Raw genomic sequence first — 23934 nt, forward strand, 5'->3', positions numbered from 1 at the left:
TGCGCCATTTAGACATCCTGGTTCTCTACGTTTTTACTGAATCTGTACAGCCTCTAAGTGTGCATGTGTTTTGTGTTTAACAGCTAGCTGCATCTAGAAGAGCGAAGGCTCTGAGGAAAACAGAGCAATAAAGACACGTATAGCTCCCTCTGTTGAGAACATGCCTGCCTCTGCCTAGGAAGACACAAGCGTAGCCCTCTGCCCAGCGTACATTCAGATACAGTCCCAAGTGCAGAGAACCAGTTGTGTAAAGAGACAGAACAAGCAATGCTACAGGTCTAGTCACATGTTTGCAAATACCAAAGAACAAAAAGACACATTTTCAATAGAACTTACCTGCTTTTTCAAGGAACGCTTGGCAAGCTAAATGGTGAGCACGCCATCGTTTATTTTCAAAAGTGCTCCTGAATGCAGCTTTCATAAAGGGCTCTTACTCAAGTGAGTAATCCAGCCCAGGTAAAAGCACCAAAAAAAACCAGGCAGAAAATCAACATCTCTTTGATTCTTAAACTTAAAATTCGTACTTTTTAAAAGTAAGTGTGAGGAAGAGATCCCTCTAGAAGGAAATGCTCTAAAACCATTTCAGTGACTTTCAGAGGGTGGAGCAACAGGGCATGGGAAGGAAAAAAACTAGAACTCCGCATTGGCAACAGCTCGGCTATCTCCAGCACAAAAGCCTGTTTATGTGCACAGAACCCTCTTTCCAAATGGGAAAAACGTCAGCAGCATTAAGTCAAGATTTTCACCAAGATTCTTTAAAATATTAATTATTTCTTCAGCTATACGCTGAAGAACAAAGTCTGAAGTTCAACTAGATTCAGAATATCATGAGGTATGCCATTATGAAAACAATCTCAACTTAAAACAAGTCAATAAATAACACTTACTAGAGCTCAAATCAAGTATTTTACAAATGTATATGTTCTATAATTTGATACTGTTAGAAAATGCTACCAAACTGAAATTGTACCAGCTGGAGCCTAGAGCTCAACCTCTTTGGGGTCAGACAAGTTACCTAAACCACTGGTTGACGCCCAAGATTCCCACTACGTTAGTACGTACACCCTCCCCTAAAGTGTGGAGAGCCTGGCCTACTCAGATGACCCCTTTTAAAATGGGGTCTAGAGGTCAGAGTCAGAGAAAGGTGAAGCTTCAGTAAATCATATCTGTTTTGGGTATAAAATTTTTATTTTCAAATGTTATAGAAAAAAAATCATGCAGAATGCTAATTTCTAATTTTCCTCCCCCCTCAGCAAAACTTTCTTGCAATTTATCCAACTTGTATCAATAGCTTGTTTCTTTTTATTGCTGAGTATTATTCCATGATATGCAGGTAACACAATTTATTTATCCATTCACCTGCCAAATAATACCTGGCTTGTTTCCAGTTTAGGGCTATTATGAATGAAGCTGCTAAATACTTCCATATAGGTGCTATAAATGTTGGTGCACAGGTGTCTGTGTGCCAGCGTGGTTCAGTGGTTGAGTATCGACCTATGAACCAGGAGGTCACAGTTCGATTCCCGGTCAGGGCACATGCCTGGGTTGTGGGCTCGATCCCCAGTGGGGGGAGTGCAGGAGGCAGCCTATCAATCTCTCTCATCACTGACATTTCTCTCTCTCTCTCCCTTTCCCTTCCACTCTGAAATCAATAAAAACATATTTTTTTAAAAAATATTTTCATTTCTCTTGGATAAATGCCCAGGAATGCAACTGCTGGGTTGTATAATAAGAGCAAGTTTAGTTTTATAAGAAAATGCCAAACTATTTTCTAGAGTGGCTGTACCATCTTACTTTCCCACCAGCAATGTAAACATGATCCAATTTCTTGGCAACCTCTCTAGCATTTGCTTTATTATTTTCAATTTTAGCCATTTTGATAGGTGCATAATGATATCTCATTGTGGTTTTGCTTTGCATTTCTGTAATAGCTTTTGATGCTAAATATATTTTCATGTGACTATATGACACTGGAGGCCTGGTGTCCTCTTGCAGTCAAGGAGCCCTTGGGGGATGTCCGACTGCCAGCTTAGGCCTGCTCCAGTTGGAACATCCTTAGTGCTGCCGTGGAAGCAGGAGAGGCTCCTGCCACCGCCACTGTGCTCGCCAGCTGTGAGCCGGGCTTCTGGCTGAGTGGCGCTCCCCTTGTGGGAGCACAGTGACCACCAGGGGGGCAGCTCCTGCATTGAGCATATGCCCCCTGGTGGTCAATGTGCATCATAGTGACCAGTCATTCCGCCGTTCAGTCAATTTGCATATTAGCCTTTTATTATATAGGACATGTATATCCTTTTTGGTGAAATGCTTCTTTATGTCTTTTATTCATTTTCTAGATGATGTGTTTGTTTTTTTAATGAATTTTGAGGATTATTCTTTTTCTTTTTCTTTATTTTTTTAATTAAATCTTTATTGTTCAGATTACATTTGTTCCTCTTTTGTCCCCCCATAACTCCCCTCCTCCCAGTTCCCGCCCCACCCTCCGCCCTCACTCCCCACCCACTGTCCTCTTCCATAGGTGCACGATTTTTGTCCAGTCTCTTTCCGCATCTCCCACACCCCTTTCCCCCCCAAGAATAGTCAGTCCATTCCCTTTCTATGTCCCTGATTCTATTATGATCCCCAGATTATTTATTCACTTGATTCTTAGATTCACTTGTTGATAGATGCATATTTGTTGTTCATAATTTGTATCTTTACCTTTTTCTTCCTCTTCCTCTTCTTAAAGGATACCTTTCAGCATTTCATATAATACTGGTTTGGTGGTGATGAACTCCTTTAGCTTTTCCTTATCTGTGAAGCTCCTTATCTGACCTTCCGTTCTGAATGATAGCTTTGCTGGATAAAGTAATCTTGGTTGTAGGTTCTTGGTATTCATCACTTTGAATATTTCTTGCCATTCCCTTCTGGCCTGCAAAGTTTCTGTTGAGAAATCAGCTGACAGTCGTATGGGTATTCCCTTGTAGGTAACTGGGTTTCTTTCTCTTGCTGCTTTTAAGATTCTCTCTTTGTCTTTTGCTCTTGGCATTTTAATTATGATGTGTCTTGGTGTGGTCCTCTTTGGATTCCTTTTGTTTGGGGTTCTCTGCGCTTCCTGGACTTGTAAGTCTAGTTCTTTCACCAGGTGGGGGAAGTTTTCTGTCATTATTTCTTCAAATAGGTTTTCAAGATCTTGCTCTCTCTCATCTTCTGGCACCCCTATAATTCTGATGTTGGTACGCTTGAAGCGGTCCCAGAGGCTCCTTACACTATCTTTGTATTTTCGGATTCTTTTTTCATTTTGCTTTTCCAGTTGGGTGTTTTTTGCTTCTTCACGTTTTGAATCTTTGCCTTGATTCTTGAGCTCCTCTGGTCTGCTGTTGGGAGTCTGTATGATATTCTTTATTTCAGTCAGTGTATGCTTAATTTCTAGTTGGTTCTTTATCACAACATCGAGGGTCTCATTAGATTTCTTGAGGATCTCACTACATTTATCGGCGGTCTTACCAGTCTTTTCGAGGGCCTTACTAAGTTTATCGGCAGCTTCTAGACAGTTCTTGAGAGACCTTAAAAGTGTGGTTTTGAGCTCTATATCTTCCATTTCTGACATTTGCATCCTGTTTCTTTGTCTCCGCATTTTTTTTATCTTTTCTTGGTGCACCCCCTAGTGGTCTTTGTGGGCAGTCTTGTAGTTAAGCCTTGATTGTTGTCGGTAATACCAGGGGTGATTTGACCTCTAGGCTAACTGGCTATGAGAGTCCGCTGTGTCTGCAGTGGGAGAACTTCTGTGCTGGATCTCTAGGGCGGTGCTAATCTAGCCTTTGCCTGAGGCTATCCGGCAAATGGCTCTGCCCAGGGCTTGGGTGGGGCGGGTCCCCGGGGAATCTACAGGGCGGGCGGAGCAAGCAGTTATGGCTGCTCTCAGTTCCGTCTCTAGGGGCTCTGCCTCTCAGAGTCCCAGCAACCGCTGCAAACCTCGGAGAGAAAGCTGCCTTCGAGTTCCGACCGAAGCCAGACAGTCCCGCTTCTCCCGTTTGAGTCTGGGTCCCCAGAGACTCGCCCGGATCTGGAGCTCAGAGTCTGAAACTCCCTACCGATTGAAAACAACAACCACGCCCTCCGCCGCCAGCCCGCTCCGTGCGCGCACTCCACACCTGAGTATTTCACTTCAGCACTGCGCCTCCTCTGAGTCTGGGTATGATATTCTCTTTCCTCCTAGTTGTAGAATTTCCACTCAGCCAGCCTTCCTGTGGTTCTGAATGATGTCTGTTCTGTCCTATAGTTATATCTCTGAAGTGGTTGTTCGAGGCAGCAATCTCCGGCGTTAACCTATGCCGCCATCTTGGTTTCCTTCTTTTTCTTTTTAAATCCTCACCAAAGACATGCTCACTGATTTTACATGCTCCAACCAGGGATCAAACCCAAAATCTAGGTATATACCCTGAACAGGAATCAAACCTGCAATCTTCTGGTATATGGGATGACACTCCAACCAAGTCACATCAGCCTAGGTGAGAATTATCCTTATATTCCAGACATAAGTGCTTTGTCGGAACTATAGTTTGAAAATATTTTCTCTCAGTATGTAGCTTGTTTATTCATCCCCTTAACAGGTTCTTTCACAGAAGAAAACCTTTTTGTTTTGATGTCCAATTTATCAATTTTTCCTTTTATGGGTCATGTTTTTGTTGTCAAGTCTAAAAACCTTTTGCTATCCTTAAGAGGTGAAGATTTTCTCCTATTTTTTCCTAAAAGTTTTATAGCTTTGTTTTACATTTAAATCTGTTTATTCATATTGAGTTAATCTTTATGTAAGAGAGTTGTGAGGTTTATGTCAAAGTTCGTTTTTTTTTGCCTATGGTTGCCCAACTGTTCCACCATTACTTGTTGAAAAGGCAATCCTTCCTGCACTGAATTGTCTTTGCACTTTTGTCAAAAAACAGTTGGACATATTTATGTGGATCTATTTCAGGCTTTAGAATTCTATTCTGTGTCCATTCTATTGCGTGATCTGTGTCTATCCTCCAGCAGTAACCAAATGTTTTGGTTACTATAGCTAAATAGTAAGCTTTAACATTGCATATAGTGATTCCTTCCACTTTACTCCTCTTTTTCAAAACTGTTATAGCTATTCTAGAATCTTTGTCTTTTCATATAAATTTTAGAATAAGCTTGTCTATATTTACAAAAAAAATCCTGCTATGGTGATTTTTATTTTTATTTATTTATTTATTTAATCCTCACCCGAGGATATTTTTCCACTGATTTTTAGAAAGAGTGTAAGAGAGAGGGAAAGAGACAGAGAAACATTGATGTGAGTGAAACACATTGATTGGTTGCCTCTTGCACGAGCCCTGACCAGAGCCTGGGCTGTGGAGGAGCCTGCAACCAAGGTATGTGTCTTTGACTGGAATCGAACCCGGGACCCTTTGGTCTGTAGGCTGATGCTCTATCTACTGAGCAAAACTGGCTAGGGCACTGTTGTGATTTTTAAAACTATTTTTGTTGGGGTAAAATATATACTAGTATAAGATAAAATTTACCATTTAACTGTTTTTAAGTGTATGATTCAGTATACTTAAGGACAGATGATGCAAAGGTTAGATAAAAGGACAGTGTGAATAATTTTGTGTCAATACATTTGAAAAATATAAGAAATAAAAAATTATCTTAAGTTACTCAAACAGAAAGAGAAAATCCAAAATATCCTATAACTATTAAAGAAGTTGAATCAGTAGTTAAAGAAATCTCCACATAGCCCTGGCCGGTGCCCTCAGTGGTTAGAGTGTCAGCTCATGCACTGAAGGGTCGCAGGTTTGTTCTAGGTCAAGGGCACATACCTGGGTTTCGGTTTCCTCCTGGCCTCCCGTCGGGGCATGTGCAGGAGGCAATCAGTCGATGTGTCTCTCTCACATTAATGTTTCTCCCTCTCTCCCTCCCTTCTACTCTCTCTGAAAAGCAATGGAAAAAATATCCTCATCTGAGGATTAAAAAAAAATCTCCACATATAAAACACCAGAATCAAATGATTTTAAAGGACATCTATCAAGTACTCAAGGTTCATGTAATTTTTTTTTATCATGATAGTGTTTTAAATTTTCTTTATTATTGAAAGTATTATAGATGTCCCTTTTTAAAGTTCATGTAATTTAATCTTATATAATCTTTTCCAGAAATGAGAAAGAAAACTCCATGATTATTAAAGGTTAATTTAACCTTGATATAAAAACAATAACAAGGACAGGAAGGGAAAATTATCAGACTTTCTGACTCATGAAACAGATACTATGTTCTAACCAAAACATTAGCAAACTGAATACAGCAATACTTAAAGAAAATGACACATCGTGCCCAAGTCAGGTTTATCCCAGGAATGAAAACAACTTCCTGGGACTTGGGCTTCTGCAACACAATGAATCTGTGGTGCCTGCCATTCAGAGACAAAGGAAGCACAGGGTTTGGGGCTAAGGTCACAAGAATGACTATGTGCGGAGTGCAGAGAGCCTGTGAGTGTCCAGGTAGAGACGTCTAGGCAGCAAGCAAGAGTACTTACTGGTCTGGAACTCAAGTAAGCTGGGCTGAAGACAGAGCACTGAGAATCACCGGTACAGACTAGTACCTACAAATGGGATGGAATTATCCAAAGAAACTGGGATGAAGACAGAAGAGAACCAACCTGAATCCCAGACAACCCAATGTTTAAAGAAGAGGATTCTCTAAAAAGACTGGCCAGAGAATCAGGAAAAGCAAGAACCAGGAAGGCAAGGAAGACAGTAACTCAAGTCACTTTACGAAGGAGACAGGACTGGAGAATTCAGTCACCGTTGTTCACTAAGACAGGGCAGTTTCAGGATGTGCTGAGGGGAGAAGGCAGACTGTTTTTGGCTGATGATGAATGAATAAAAGAAAATAGAAATAGGGAATGTGATCAATGCTTACAAGAAGGCTGGCTGAGGAGCGAAGCAGACTGTGCCAGAGCAAAGGGAGAAGCCAATTAGAGGATGAACTTGAAGACCATTTAGATAGGGTGGTGAGAAAAAATATAACACAGAGCCTATCCTCCACATTTCAGAATGGAAAAGATTGTTCTTTAGTCACAGCCCTGAGGCATGAACATATAACTACCAGAATTAGATTGCAAACCCCTCCTAATTGATCTGTGAGAACTTGCTTCAGTTGACCATACTTCTGAAATTCAGCAAACAGCCACAACCCTAGTCCAGTGACCATGCTCCTATGGCTAAAGGTGAACCCAGTCCCTGAAAGTCCACCCATCCGTAAATTCCACATTTACCCAAAATGAAGGGGGTAAAAGCAAAAAGTATTAAGGCCTTCCTCAAGGACAATTATAAAAAGCACAAACTTGGACCTTGGAAAAGGGGGAGTCCACTGGTCTGGAAAGAGAAAATGAGCAGATGGATAAGAGCAGTGGCTGCAGCAGGTGACATGAATCCTTTCATATCCAAGTGTAAAAATCTGAGCTGTGGAAAGGCGACCTGAGTTGTACAGGAGCAAGCTAGGACTCAAAACCTCATCTGGTTGACTGTAAGGCCTAGGCTCTTTAATGTGAACTTATAGTGCATTTATATCCATCTTATTCATTCCAGAATTGAAGCTCTTTATGTAGCTCTACAAACTTTTACATGGCGAGTGCTAAATGAAGAAATTATAGTTATAATTATCAAATTTGTTACATGCCACCCTGCTTTCAAAAGTGCTGATAGCTTTCCTTCATGAGTGATTTACACCATCTCCACTACAATCTTCTATGGTATTCATGTGCTCAGCACTCCTTTGCTATAGATTTACAGAGGCAAAGCAATACTGTATACCTTGTTTACTGCAGGTTCCAAATTAATTTAGTCTCTACTAAAGAGAGTTCACCATGTCTGCCGATGAGACCAAAAAGCACATCTTACCTGAATTTTTTTTAAAAATCTTTGAATTCTTTATTAGTTAAGGAATTACAAATGTGTCCTCCTTCCCCTCCATTGTTACCTGAATTTTGATGGGCCAGGTGAAATTACTGACATAAACAAAGAAAGTGATATTCTGGTGGTTGCGAAAATCAAACTTCTCATTAGAGAAGCTATCTTTGTACTCCTTAATGTTGGTTTTCGAAACAACAGGCATCTCTTCTCCAGCCTGGGTTCCAGCTATTAGGAAGAAAAGAATAAAACAGAAGAGACTTTTCAGAGGGTATGGGGGGGCAGAATCTACCTTCACTAATAATAAGGATAATAGTTAGCATTTACTAAACACTTACTATGTCCCAGGAACAGCCTTTAAGAGCTCAATCTCATTTAATCTTAACAATAACTCTATTATCCTCATTTACAGATCAGGAAGCTAAGGTTCAGAGAAACTAAGTAACTAACTTGGTTCAGGTCACACAGCCAGTAAGAAGTGGAGCTGGGATTTGAAGCTGGGAAGGCTGATATACAAGCCTGTGCCCTTAATTAGAATGGTTTTACTAAGAATCCCTGCAATTCCCTTCCACGCTGCACATGGCCATGAAAATACAGATAGCACTAGAGTCCTATTAACAACAATGACATCCACTCTGCCCATAACACTTCAATTGCTCTGCATTTTCCCTTTATACCTATTTGTCAGTGCTCCATATCGCCCCTCCCAGGGACACTGATTCACCACTCACTTCCTAACTAACAGTATCCTCAAGTCTCAACAGTGGCAGGGAGGACAGAGCTCTAAACATCACTCAGTCCCTTCTGCCACCAGCTACAACTGTATTTAAGTCCCCCCAATGTGGTATAAATGCATCCTATTCCCAAAAGTCCTTCAACATTCCATATTCCCCCTCTGCCAGGAAATCTAGTGTCTATAAAGATTCATTAAATAGATTTTCCCCATGTCTGAATCAAATCCTGTGACTGGAGCCCAGACTGTCAGGTTCTCATTGAGACAGTCATTGTAAATCATCGTATGCTCAGAGATGCTGCCTTTCTCAAGATAAATGCTCCAATAATTAAGACCTTTTCTTAAAAGTCTCTCATCCCTGCAAGTTTCTGAATCTTTTCTGAATTCTAGACAGTCTTTTAAGACATGATAAACATAAAGTGACGTGCAAAGATAATGATTTTATCTTGCTTCAGTCTAATTGGTTGTGTTTTAACAAAAAATCAAAGACCAAACAATAACAACAATAACAACAACAAAAAAACCCAAAACAAAAAACCAGTATTGTATAGTAATAATAATGATGAAACATTTAGTGAGACTTTACCGTGTTTCAAGTACTACTTTGAGTAGTTTGTTTATGATCTCATTTGTTTAATTCTCACAACACGCTGCATGGCCAGGTGTTTTTTATGAGGAAATTGGGTCTGAAAGCTTAAGTAATTTGCCCAACAGTACAGTAACAGGTAGAATTCAAACCCAGGTCTGTCAAGCTATGCTCTTAACCACTACATAAGGTCCACCCTTTACTGTTTTAGCAGATTTTCTGCCCCAGCACATCTTCTTTAGTGACTCATAGTAAGATAAACAAGATAGTTTTAATCTCCAAAGTACATTTCCCTGTACCTACTAAAATCTCATTTTATTTTAAATGTTTCCATTTCTTGAAACTTTTATTTGCCTTTTTCACTTCTGAAGCACTGAGGAGGATGATGATGGCAGTGCCAAAACAGCAGCTGCAGCAATGCTATTGGTGGTGGTAGTGGGGCAGGGTAGTGAGCATGTACTGAGCCTGACATATGGTAGGCACTGGCATGTAGAACCTAATTTAATCTATACAACACTTCTCTTTACAACGAATAACCCTAAAATCTAGAGAAGGATTTAGACATTTGCTCAAGGCTCCCAGCTAGTAAGCGGCAAAGCAGGGTTTCAAACCCATCTGTCTCTCTCCAGAACCCCTTTTCTCAACTCCTACATCACGATTCTTAATCTATTATCTTCACACAGAAGGTCTTCACTAGGTAAGTTTTTTACCTGTGAAACTGGCGGCCCAGGTGATGTTGAGATTGAAGTTTTTGGAGGCATTGATGAACATGTCCAAATCCCTGTTTTGCTGATGAGAGGTACAGATAATTAGGAAAGTAATTAGAACAGTTTCCAGATTTTAAAATAATGCAATAATTAAATTTTATTACTTTTACCCTTCTTAATTACAAAGCAGATATTTTACGTCTTAACAGAAACTGACATTTATAGATTAGTAAAATTTCTAACCAATATAATATACTCCCAAAACATTTGATTTCTCTCCCATAAAAATACATGGAATTGAATGATTTATCAAATGCCTAACTCCATGAAAAATATATCTTTAAAAAAACAGCCTCGCCAGACAACAATGACTTACATCCTGTGACCTATGTTAGGGAAATCAGCCTCCTAAGAAACCTCTGGGCAGCCGTTTCAAACGTCTGGATATAAAATACTTGATCAAGGGTCCCACTTTAAATGTATTTATAAATTCAGTCTATGTACTTCTGAACTAATAGATTATATACAGTGTCAAGTTCTCCAAAATGGAAATGGTTTTTAAAAAAGTAAACAAAGCTGAAATAAACTAAATGAAAACATAATTTGATGGTATTCATTCATGATTTGAACATTTTTCTCTAACTAAAAATATTATTTCAAATAGAGAAAGATGACTAAATGTATTTTATTAACTTTGAAAATCTTGTTTACCACTTCCAGATATAGCAAGTTGAAGAGCTAGTTTAACTTATTTTGACATTTTGGTTTTAGTGACTGAAAAAATATCTGTGAGAATGGTGTTGTGGCAACTGGGAGAAGTATACTGTTAGCCATGCTGGGTAAATTTTAATACTAATTTTTACTTTTTACTGACATTTGTCGAAGAATTATTTTTTGCAAATAAATCAGATGTTGTATTTTTACATTGTACAAATGGATCCAATCTTGCTGAAATTCTTCATTTTGTAATACCACAAAACATTAGAAAATTAAGATTTTTAAGGGTGTTGTTTTAATAGTTTCTACAGGACAAAACTTCAATGGAAATGTTTTCAAAATGGAATCTCCAAACAGAAGTTTCTCTCACAAAGCAGTTATCTTCTCATTTATTAATAAAACCTCACCGTCCCCTTGAAGGGGAAGCTCAAATGCTTAATTTTAGTATTTGTTGGCAGAACACTACTAACAAGTACTTATTCCACAGAAAGGTCAATAAATTTGGAACCTAGTGCTTTTTTAAAAGATAGAAGATACACACTGGATACCTCTATTAAATATTCATAAGGTAAACAGGCAGGTCCAAAGGTTTTCATAGTCACTGCCCACATTGCTAAGAAGTATTACCAAGAGCCTACTTGCTTATTTAAAATAAAATTAACAACATCAATTACATCCTGAAAGACTGAGCGCTTCAACCACTTGTTTATGAGTAAGTTTAGTAAATAAATTTCATATTTGGTCCTTTTGCTATAACCTTATCCTAAAATCTTTTTTCAAAATTCCATATAACATAGCCCCTGAAATGATATGCCTACGCAGTTTTCCCACGAACTATTTTCATTTAAAGTACATTGATGAGAAATAAGAAACTTCTAAGGAAGCTCCTAAGTAATTTATCATCAAGTTTAGAAAAATTGCATTATGTATTGGAGTGGGTAATGAATAACTTTATATTTCATTGAAGAAATTGTGTAGATGTGTCTTTATGTTCTAGATGCTTCACTTTTAAATGTCATGCTGTGTTGGCACCCTTCTACCACTAGGAAATACCTTATGGCAAGATGGGGTTCATTATTAACGTCAGTAGATATAAATCCATGTTTCAAATAGTCATCTTAATAATTTCAATTATTTCTGGCTAACTTCTTGTTGGGAATAACTAAACCTTCGCTGTTTTTACCTCCACTCGAATGAGGCTAACAACTTATTCTATGAGAAGTGTCACCTCTGCCACCTCCCTTGACCACTGGTATTGATTTCAATCTGCAGTTTCTTGGTGAGTACTTTTTAAGCCTCTGATCTACTTTGAGAGAGTAAATCTAGGCTTTGCGATCTGCCCCTCTGATGGGGGAGTTTCCCTTGCAGTCTCTTCTCCTTTTCTGTACAGGGATGCAATGGGCTGATGGGCAAATCAAGTATGTGTGGAGTCAGTGTCAGTCTGTGTATCTGATACTGGTAAATCTTAAAACCGTTCCTGCCTTTTAGGTGGAAAGGCGATAAAATGTAGATCTAACATTTCTTCCCTGTACCTCTGAACATCATCCTGTGTGCTCCACTCTGGAGACCACTGTTAAGGCAGTGCTTTTATCCATATGACAAAAAAAAAAAAGACTTTTAAATCTTACTTCATCAGGTGTAGCCACAAAATTGATGGCTGTGTAATAGCGGTCATCCTCCTGGGACAGGCTAAAGGTGAACTGATAGTCAATAAGAAGGGTATCTATGATAAGAAAGACATGTGTATTTAAAAGTTGAAGTAAAACAAAACAGGTCTCTAGAAACACACCTTGATTATCTCATAAATATTCAATACCAGGAAAGCACTTTTGGCTCACTTATACCCGGGGACTGAGGGTTTTTCAAAGGAAATCAAGGGCAGTATCATTTTGTTTGGATATACCCACCAAACCCTCCTTATACCATTTTCCTGGTTGAGATTGTAAGCTCCAACCTAACCTACCTACAAATATTAATTGAACATCTATTTATTACAAGCTAGGCTGTACTTAAGCATATACTAGTAATATTATAAATGGGGAGTTGTTGGCAATTTTATTTTTAACTGTTTAATAAACTGCCATATGGTTTTCCAAAGTGGCTATACTATTTCACAGTCCCACAAAGAATAGCCAGTTGTCTGGTTTTGGTACAGTATCAAAACATAATATCCATAATTATGTGAAAAGGTAATTAAAATACTCCATTTTCCAACTATATGTCTGGTGAGGTCAGGCTTTTCTCATGAATGTAGGGGCAGATGTGAGACTCCAGTTGTCTTCTCTAAATCCACAGAATTGGCTTTTGAGTCTAGTCATTCTAGGAGTGTATCTCACTGTGGTTTTAATACATATATTCCAAATGTCTAATGTTACCCATTTATTCATGTGCTTATTGGCCATCTATAATAATAAAAGCATAATACGCTAATTATACTGGATAGCCAAACAACCTTTGCACCCAGCTGCAGTGGCTCAATGGTTGAGTGTCGACCTATGAACCATGAGGTCATGGTTTGATTCCCGGTCAGGGCACATGCCTGGGTTGCAGGCTAGATCCCCAGTGGGGAGCATGCAGGAGGCAGCCAAGCAATGATCCTCTCTCATAATTGATGTTTCTATCTCTCTCTCCCTCTCCCTTCCTCTTTAAAGTCAATAAAAATATATTCTAGAAAAAAGTTTTAAAACTATATATACTTTGCAATATTTTCTAGCCTGTGGCTTTTTTTATTTAAAAAAAAAATTTTTTTATCTTTAAATTCTTTATTAGTTAAGGAATTACAAATGTGTCCTCATTTCCCCCCCATTAACCCCCATCCTCCCCCTCCCCACTCATAAAAAAATTTTTTTTAAAGAAACATCTAGCCCTAACTGGTTTGGCTCAGTGGATAGAGCGTTGACCTGCGGACTCAAGGGTCCCGGGTTCGATTCCGGTAAAGGGCATGTACCTTGGTTGTGGGTACATCCCCAGTGAGGGGTGTGCAGGAGGCAGCTGATCGATGTTTCTAACTCTCTATCCCTCTCCCTTCCTCTCTGTAAAAAATCAATTAAAATATATTAAAAAAAAAAAAAGAAATGTCTACGTGAGAGAGAAAAACATCAATCGTCTGTCTCTGATATGTGCCCCTACCAGATGCAATCCAGGTTTGTGCCCTGACTGGGAAGTGAACCTGCCACCTTTTGGTGTATGGGACAATGCTCCAACCTACTGAGCCACACGAGCCAGGGCTTATTTTTTAATGGTGTTTTTAAAATACAAGTTTTAAATTTTGATAAGTCCTAATAAACAACTTTTTCTTTTATAAATTGTGCGTTTAGAATCATATCTAAGAACTCTTTTCCCAAGATCATAAAGTTTTTCTCTTTTCTCCTAGGGGAAAATTTTTTTTACCCTATAAAGTATCTATATACTACTATATTACATTTATAGGTTCCAGTTGGACACGAATTTTGAGGGGACACTATTCAACCCAGGAAAGCAAGTATGTAATTAGAGTGTATATGCTAAACATTAACTCATTTTTCTCTGGTTCCATAATCTGGCCTGCTATGTGGGTTCTGGAAGACAATGTATTTACCCATAATGACCTGGTCACTTTGCCAGATTTACCTTTCAGTGTAAGTTAATCATTAGAGATTTCATTTTATATATTAGTTCCTAAAGAGGTGGGTAAGCCAAACCAGTTTCAGAGAGAATGATAACTTCAACTATATTTTAAGATAAAAAGAAATACTTTTATTGATTTCAGAGGGGAGAGGGAGAAAGAGACAGAAACATCAATTATGAGAGAATCATTGATCAGCTGCCTCCTGCACACCCCACACTGGGGATCGAGCCTGCAACCCAGGCATGTGCCCTGACCGGGAATCAAACTATGACCTTCTGGTTCATAGGTCAACGTTCAACCACTGAGCCATGACAGCCGAGATAATATATTTTTTTTTCCACCTATGTCCTAAAATAAGAAATATGGTGACCCCAACCAGGTAATGGCAAATGAAACAAGGTTTCCAGGGAACATAAGCAAAAAACCCCAGAGATATATATCTCTGTACTCTTCCCTGATATCTGCTATGGACAAACTAACATAAACTATAATCACAATTAAAGTAGTTTAAAATTGTGCTCATATATGTATTAAACTTAATAGAATGTAAGCACATCAAAAAAGAGGACACTTCCATGGATCATTGCTATATTCCTACAGCACTTACCATTCCCAAACAATGTTAAAGACAATAATGAAGTTTTACTGAACTACTTTGCTTCTAGACAGACAAGAATTACAAAAACACTTACAATAACATGTTCCTTTGAGAGGGTTTCCCTGGTATCGATTTTCTACTTCACAACTAGGGGGGGAAAATGAAGATTATTTTCTATTGCTATTTAAAAGAGAATCTACATTCATTTTAAAATCAAGTAGACCCTTTAATATAAACTACCATTTTTGAGTCAGTACATATAATTACATTCTTCACTGTTATTCAAATCAAGTGAACTAACAAGAATTTGCGTTTATATTTAATGCCGACTGCCCATGAGTTCATACAACCACCAACTGAGAAACATTTGCCAAACAAATGAGAGAAACCCAAATATATCTAGATCCTACTTATAATCATGAAAAACACATTTTTACTTTTATATGAACTATTCTTTTAAAAGTGCAGTTAAAACATTTTTCATATATTCATTTTTCACCTCTTTCCTATTCTCCCTGGATAAACTGATCCTGTTCTTTAAATACAAGTAAAAGAAGGCTAAACACAAAGAACCTTTTTTTTAAAAAAAAAATACAAACCTGGGACATAGTTTACCAGTCTAGAGAAAAAATAAGTTCTAGTTAAAAAAAAATTATTAATTTCCTCATAGGTATTATCTATGAACATCAGCAAAACCATTGAGGCAAGCACAATAGCTATGAACTATGGAAAAAGAAGGGGAAAGCTTGGGTCAAGCACTTTGCCCAGATAAATAATACAGGGATATGTGTCCTTTTATAAAGGGTGATTAACAGCACTTGTTTATACCTAAATCTCTTAAAAAGAAAGTCTTTCACTGGGCCTATTCCCCAATTCTTTGCTGTGTATCAAAACTGAGGATAGGAGTGATTAATTTTTCTCTATAACATTTTTCTGTTTAAAGAAACCTGGACTCAAAAATTAAATTTGACCTTTGATTATACTTTTCTTCACGTACTGGTTTCAGGGCAGCATAAAAACCAATAAACATATATGCACTAATGTAAACTAGAAAATGTAGACAGAGCATTTCCCTCCTGAACACCACTATCAAGCCTCAATCACTGGTTACATAACTTTGCTTACCAATGACACATCTGCTTGCATCAGCTCAATATTTTGATACTACTAAACATTTCTAAGTCTCTTCTTGAGAGAATGACTAAACCTGGAGCATGTGTTTTATGAGGTTTTCTGGTGAGGCAGACAGGAATATATGAATTCGAGAACAATCTCTCTTCTTTCAACATCCCAGGACATTAAAAACAATTACTGTTAGTCCCACTATTGAAAGAGGTGGAAACAGATTCAGCAGTTAAGTGATTCACCTCAAGAGGACCCCGCTCAGGGGAGGCACAGCCAAGGCTGAAACCCCACATCTGCTTGCATCCTCATAGGTGGGGACCCCAGACTCTCCCTTGGAAGATGTCTCATCTACTTCATCAAGGAAAATGCTAGAACAGAGTGGGATGTGTTAAAGGCCAGAGAGGATGACCTCCACTATCAGACAACCAAAATGCCAAATAAAATACTGTCTGGGAATACCAGCTCTTCCAACTCTCTTTCGAAAAAGGGTTCAATCTCCTGACATGACAAAAACTGAGTACTGGCTGAAGTTAGATAACTAATCCAAGTCAGCAACCCAGGGAATGTCAGAGTTATTAAGGAACTGCTGCTAAACTGACGACCTACTCACTATGGAGGTTGTCCAAGTTAGACCTGTCTGAAGTAGAAAGGGCAAAATTCCAAATCAATCAAACTTGGGATCCCTTAGAGCCCATGGCAACAAGGCATCGACCCAGATGACCTGGGTCAATCACTAAACCCAGGCATGGCCTGTGGCAGGGGTCCTGGGAGGGTGGTACTCACAGCTGGCACTCGTCCCCCTTGACACCCTTGGTGGTGCAGAAGCACTTGCCCGAGTTGGTATTGCACAGTGATGCGTGACCATTGCACTTACATACTGGAAGGAGGAAAAGGAATGTTGGTCACAACTGGCTTAAAAGATTACTATCAGACACTTTTTCTAAAACAACTAAATTAATATCAATTGGATTTGACATGAAAGATTAAAATTAAAGCATTTAATAAGTAAGATTCTTTTTTTTCAGCTAATGATTTATCTCAAATAATGTAAAGGCAACATTAAAGGAACCAAAGTCAAAGGACAGGAGGAAAGTCATTTCCACCATCATCTGAAGCAATCCCAATTTTTATCTTTTTAATAGACTGTGGTTTTCACTATTACAATTCTTCTATTCATTCAATAAACATTTAATGGAGTGTCTCTAGTGTGCCAGTCGCTGGGTGTGAGGACAGAGACACAGTCCCTGCCCCCATGGAGATGTTCTGAGTGCTGACAGTCTGAGGGGAGGGTTGGTCAGGCTGCACTCAGCCTCAGCTGAGGTGCCTTCTCCACAATGGTCACATTTCAAACCCCACTAGGGCTCAGAAGTAGGGTGGGATTCCAATGGCAGGTTGGTGTTTCAGAGGCTATTCAGGACTCACCAGCCTTCCTTGCCTTCTTCTTGGCCTCCATAAAAACCTACTCCTGTTACTTCTCTCCTCTAGCCATCAACATCTCTATACCGTTTTTTAATCTAGCACACTAGAGGCCTGGTGTACGAAATTCACACACAAGTAGGGTCCCTAGGCCTGGCCAGTGATCAGGGTTGATCGGGGTCTTCCGACTGCTGGCCGGGGCCTTCCTTCCCCTAGCTGCTGGTTGCTGGCCAGGGCCTTCCTTTATTCTGCGCTACCCCCTGGTGGTCAGTGTACATCATAGCGAGCAGTCAAACTCCTGAGGGGACAATTTGCATATTAGCCTTTTATTATCCTACATAATAAAAGGCTAATATGCAAATTGACCAAACGGCAGAACGACCGGTCACTATGATGCACACTGACCACCAGGGGGCAGATGCTCAACACAGGAGTTGCCCCCTGGTGGTCAGTGTACTCTCACAGGGGGCTGGCTGGTGAGCACAGTGGTGGTGGTGGGAGCCTCTCTTGCCTCCCTGGCAGCGCTAAGGATGTCCGACTGATGGCTTAGGCCTGCTTCCCACACCAAGCTGTCAGTGGGACATCCCCAAGGGCTCCTGGACTATGAGAGGGCACAGGCCAGGCTGAGGGACACCGCCCCCCCCCCAAGTGCATGAATTTCGTGCACTGGGTCTCTAGTCCTATCTAATAATAAACAAACATGGTAATTAACCATACCTTCGCTACCATCGCCATTGCCGGATCAGCACAATATGCAAATTAACCGCCAACAAAGATGGTGGCTAATTTGCATACTGCAGGCAGGGCGGGACACCGGGAGCCGCCATCCAAGCCCACGTGTGCGACCCCAGGAGCCACTGGAAAGCCAGGCTGCAGGCAAGGTGGCCCCCTGGGACCCAGGAGCCCGTCGGCGAGGTCTGCAGGCGAAGCAGCGATCAAGCTATGAGGGAGAGGGTGGGGGGCGGAAGGAGCTACAGGAGCAGCTCTGGCCAGAGACTGAAGACTCTGGCCGGAGCGAGGAGCAAAGACTGAAGGCTCCAGCCGCAGCGAAGACTGTGTCCAGAGCGAAGATGGAAGGCGGTGGCCAGAGTGAAGATCTGGGTCCTGGGTGCCAGAGGAAAACTGGTGCTGGCAGCCAGGGGAAAGAAGGCCTATTGCACGAATCTGTGTGCAACAGGACTCTAGTCTATATAATAAAAGCCTAAGTGGCCATTATGGAGGGACAACTAGAATGACCGGTCACTTGACGCGCACTGACCATCAAGGGGCAGACATCAACACAGGAGCTCCCCCCTGGTGGTCAGTGTGCTCCCACAAAGGGAGCACTGCTCAGCCAGAAGCCGGGCTCATAGCTGGTGAGCATAGCAACGGTGGTGGGAGCCTCTCCTGCCTCAGCGGCAGCACTAAGGAGCAGTGAGCCCAGCAGTAAGGAGCAGCGAGCATGTGGGCGGTAAGGAGCAAGGCCTCTAGTATAGGATAAGTATGAGACATGATAAATTTTATGTGTTAGTTGAAATAAGTGAGTTTTTTTGCTCAATTCCTTTTCATTTTACACCCTGTTTTTCTGTGAATAAAATTAAAGGCATTAGGCTGGAGACAGGTGCACTTTTAAAATAAATTTTGCAGAGAAAAAAATCACCCAAAGAAACCTGTGAAACAGAATAGTAAAGCTGTTAAGAGAATGGATGCACATTCAGAAACATGAGTGTTCAACTGCTGGCTCAGTTGAGTATGGAGAGGGGAGTACAGTATATTAACAAAAAAGCAAAGGCCTGAAGTCAGTTTGCCTGGGTTTGAATACAGTCCACTCCACTTAGCTCCTTTGTAACTTCGGGCACAATATTTAGCTCCTTTAAGTCTCTGTTTTCGCATCTATATGATGGGTATGATAATAGTACCTGTCTCTTGGACTGTTGTGAAAATTAAATGAGATAATACATGAATGAAACATAGTAAGCATTCAACAAATCATGGTTATTATCCTTAGCGTAAGGATTTTATAATTATAAGAGGAAAACTTAAAAGACTTAGTGCCACTCACAGTATTTTAAAATCATGCTTTCTATTGTGGATTGAGACCCTAAAAAATAAAATTAGCTCTAAGTTATGGACAATAGTACTCAGGCCCCACAACTGCTACAGAGCAGAATGTAATTTTCCTAGATGGCTGATGAAGATCTGGGGATGAAGACAAGGCATAGATCCAGCAGACCTGGCTATTGGTACAGGCGCTTGGAGGCACAACCAGACCCAGTAGTTAAAGTTACACATCCTGGATGTGGTTCCCATCTTGCAGTAAGAAGTTGGGCAGATAGGTTCCTTGATCACAGGGATAATAAAAGCCCCTATGTCTCGGGTGGCTGCCAGCACAATGCCTTGTACACAATTATCAATAGGTTTAGGTACTGATTACTGTCTAATGGATGAAGTCTATTCATAGGAGTAGAAAAATACTTTTACTGAAGATTTTTTAATCTGAGCAAGAAATTTTATTTAAGAGTGGTAGAAAATGACATTAGAAAAGTAATAATAATTATTCACATCTACTGAGTGATGACTATGTGTCATGCATTCTCTGACTGCTTTCATTCCAACATCCCCATATTTGCAGATGAGGAAACTGAAACCCAGCAAGGTTAAGGGATATACCGCTAGGACACAGCTTTCTCCTGGCTGCTCTGGGATCAGACCTTTCTCAAGAGCCATGTGAAGGATCTTGGAGGCAGAGTTAGGTTCGGCCTCTACCCACCAGCCACTAGCTCTGTAAGCTTTTGAGAAAGCAGAGGGGAAGACTAATTTACTATGAAACCTTTTTAAAAAATATTCACACACTTTCATGTGCCCCTGTCCAGATGTCCGGGAAACAAGAGCTTGGGAGCATCCCGCCCAGGCCGTGGGGAGGGGGTGTCTTCTTGATGTGCACTACTAATTTTAACAACCAAATGAGCGGAGATTTTCTTTTCTTATTATTTTCCTGCTCAGAACCTGAAGGGTCTTTTCATGGAAACTAGAACAAACCAAAAATAAGTTCATTGGTATCACTGGTCACTTATAAAAAACATAACTTACATTCTAACAATAAAATGTCCTGTTGCTTACAGAAATCTATTTGACATGCATGGGGAAATGTGGGACTATTTAAATATTTAAAACACACTAGAAGTACTGACTGAGGAGTCCGGCTTCTGGTTAAAAACCTACATGCATTTTTTTCCAACCATAGCCTTTCCCTGCAGGCCTTAGAGGGAAAGCTGCCCTCCCACACCAGCCTGGATGGAAGTCTCTGAGGGGAGTTATAGCCAAAGTCTCAGGAACCCCTGGTTGGCCCCCTCTTTCACATATTTGCATTCCAAATTCAGATGCCTCATTCCTCGGTCTCCTTATCTGAGGCCTTGGGCAGAGGTCATCTTCAGGCCTCTGCTGAGCTTCCTCATGGGGGAGGAGAGGAAAGCCTTGAAGACACTTTCTCCACTCTCCATCCCCAGGGCTTTCCCACTCCCAGCCCTTCCTCTTCACCCTCCCTCCCCAACCAGGGTCCATAAGAGGCTTTTGCTGAGCCTTTTGTCTGGGCTCCCTCAATAGTCCAAAGACCACCCCCACCTCCACCCCCCACCTATGCTCATCTAACCTGACACTCAACCAGTGCGCCATTCCAGGAGGCAACATAGAACAGGTGGAGTTAATGCATTCTCCACTTTAAGCCTCTTTCTTGTATGACTTAAGAAATACAGTATCCAAAACCAATTGGCTTCTTTCTCCTTTTAGATATTCAAGTCAAAGGGAAGCACTGTGTTACATCTGGGTTGCAGTCAGTAATCCTGATGGGTGGATTTGACTTACACTGACATTTCCCCCCATTGGTGGGATCACCATAGAAGCCAGATATGCAGGTCTCGCAGTGCTTGCCCGTGGTCAGGTTCTCACACTTCTCACAGATACTCTGATTAATGCATTTGCTGTGGCCATTGCACTGGCAAGCTGAAAGAAAAATAATTTTTTTGGTCCCATTGTACAATTGATGGAGTAAGTTCCACAAGATTATTTGCAACTATCTAAGTTCCTTATTGCCTCTAAATACAAAATCACTGAAACGGGCTCACTAAAAACTAGTTTGAAAAAGAGCTAGTGTGTGAAATTCAGAAATATACCACAGCAAGAAGAAAGTCCATAGCCAGTAAAAACAATAATTTTTGTAGCTATTCACTGTAAAAACAATATATGCTTATGGTACTTAAATTTGAAAGCTGTAAGGAAGGCAGGAAAATTACATACACTTCCACAATCCAGAGATCACTGTTCACATCTGGAATTTTTCCTTCCAGTATTTTTTAAAATATATTTTTATTGATTTGAAAGAGAGGAAGGGAGAGGGATAGAAACATAGATGTGAGAGAGACACATCAATTGGTTGCCTCCCACACATGCCCTGATCAACCAGGGCCGAGGACTGAGCCTGCAACCAAGATAAGTGCTCTTGACCTTTCAGTCCACAGGTCGATGCTCTAAGCACTGAGCAAACAGGCTAGGGTGTAATCGGTTTTACTGAGATATAAGTGACATATAACATTGTGTAAGTTTAAGGTATACAACATATTGCTCTGATACACTTATATATTGCCAAATGATTACTATCATAGCATTAGCTAACACCTGGATCACATCACATAATTATCATTTTTGTGTGTGTATGAGAACATTTAATATTTACTTTTTTGCAACTTTTGCAGGTCTTTCTTGCCTGATCAGCATGATATAGCTTTTTACTATCTCAGAAACTTTCCATAGCCGGTACCTGTTTTGTTTATCACCTGTTCTCTACCCTAACCCTGTAGGTCAGCGGTTCTCAACCTGTGGGTCGCGACCCCTTTGGCGGTCGAACGACCCTTTCACAGGGGTCGCCTAAGACCATCCTACATATCAGATATTTACATTATGATTCATAACAGCAGCAACATGTTATGAAGTAGCAACGAAAATAATTTTATGGTTGGGTCACAACATGAGAAACTGTATTTAAAGGGCCAGAAGGTTGAGAATGACTGCTGTAGGTATTTGAGTTGTTCTATACAGACTGCAGCTGAAAAACTTAAAAATGATTACATTAGTTATGACTGCACCAAAATTACTTTGGATGTATGGGATACACATGTTGTTCCTGTGAAGATGGGTAGTCCTCCCTTAGTATCTACTGATGCTCAAGTCCTTTAGTCGGCCTTACATTCTATGGATACAAAACCCATGGATATGGAGGGCCAACTATACAGCAAAAGAGCAAAGCACAACAGACACAAAATGTAATACCCAAAATCATTTACAAAAAACAATCTGTTCAATATAAAAAGACTAAAAAAAAAATAAAAAGACTGAACAAATGTGTCTCTCTTCCCCTTCAAAACTACACTGAAAGATTAAATTTACAGGAGTATGGGATAAGAGGAAAAGATGCTATCAGAAGTACTGGGAGATACTTCTAAAGTATTGAGGAATTTCCAGAAATTGTAAAACAGATATGGTCAATCTGACCAAACAACGGGAGTTCAGACACCTGTATCCTAATCCTAATATAGGAGAAGGGGGGACTGACAAAGTGATCACATACACTTTATCACTTGACACCTAAATAATCCAACAGAGGCTGGCAGCCAGAACAGGCCTTGGGAGAGTTATGGATAGCAGGAAGTACCTCACGACCTGCTCAACAGCTGGCTGAGGCATCTGTCCGAGGCTGCAGTAGGAAAGGACAGTTCTGTGGAGTGAGTTGGGGGTCAGAAAGAAAAACCAGGGCAATGCCCCAGCTATCTTCAGGTCACCATAACATCCTAGTGTGGAGAGACACTTGGCACAACCATGACCATGACCATGCTAAATGCATCCAGGTACTTGGTCTATTACTCCCTCCTTCTTCCACTGAAGGAGGAAAGCAGACCACTCAACAACAATCAGAGCACACCAGACTGGAGAGACCTGTGGCTGGCTAGTCTGCTTCTCCCTTAGGATATCACACCACACCTTCACAACAGCTCAGTGTACCCAATAGTGATAAATTCAGATAATCCTAAAGATAAATACAAATCAACCTTAAACAGTAATCAGTATAAGAAAATCATCAATGTAAAGGCACTACCTGGATAAACACAACGAGCAACTAACCTTAAAGGAAAGGCTGATGCAAGAAACTTAAGAGAATGAACAATACTAATTTTAGTAATTGAAAGAGACAAGAGATTATTGTATTCATAAAATAAGCAAGCAAGCTCTGAAAAAAACCTCATGATATTTAGAGAATTTGCAAAATGAAAAAGGATAAAACAAAATTAGACACGAAACAGAAAATCCTCAATAGGTTAAAAAGACCATATATCTTCAAGAAAAGAAGCTATCTTCAAGAACATATTATGAACAACTGTATGCCAACAAATTTGATTACTTAGATGAAATAGACAAATTCCTAGAAAAACACAGATTACCAAAACTGACTCAAGCAGAAATAGAAATCTGAATAGACCTGTGATAAATGATAAGTTTAAATTAATAATCAAAG

At 40.1% G+C, this 23934-nt stretch overlaps 1 protein-coding gene across 4 annotated transcripts in view; it reads right to left on the reverse strand.

Annotated features, from left to right (window-relative positions):
• Window positions 1-23934, reverse strand: part of ATRN (attractin) — a 157442-nt gene that overhangs the window by 36905 nt on the left and 96603 nt on the right. For 3 of the 4 annotated variants that reach the window (XM_059705660.1, XM_059705659.1, XM_059705662.1), the window contains 6 exons: window positions 21234-21371; window positions 16761-16854; window positions 14947-14999; window positions 12276-12370; window positions 9934-10012; window positions 7975-8132 (listed from right to left, as the gene is read on the reverse strand). In XM_059705660.1, the coding sequence (XP_059561643.1) occupies window positions 7975-8132; window positions 9934-10012; window positions 12276-12370; window positions 14947-14999; window positions 16761-16854; window positions 21234-21371 (617 nt within the window). The remainder of the gene's footprint in view (window positions 1-7974; window positions 8133-9933; window positions 10013-12275; window positions 12371-14946; window positions 15000-16760; window positions 16855-21233; window positions 21372-23934) is intronic. The other variant, XM_059705661.1, reaches the window with a different exon arrangement.

The sequence above is a fragment of the Myotis daubentonii genome, chromosome 8, assembly GCF_963259705.1.
Source record: "Myotis daubentonii chromosome 8, mMyoDau2.1, whole genome shotgun sequence".
In the NCBI taxonomy this organism is placed as follows: domain Eukaryota; kingdom Metazoa; phylum Chordata; class Mammalia; order Chiroptera; family Vespertilionidae; genus Myotis; species Myotis daubentonii.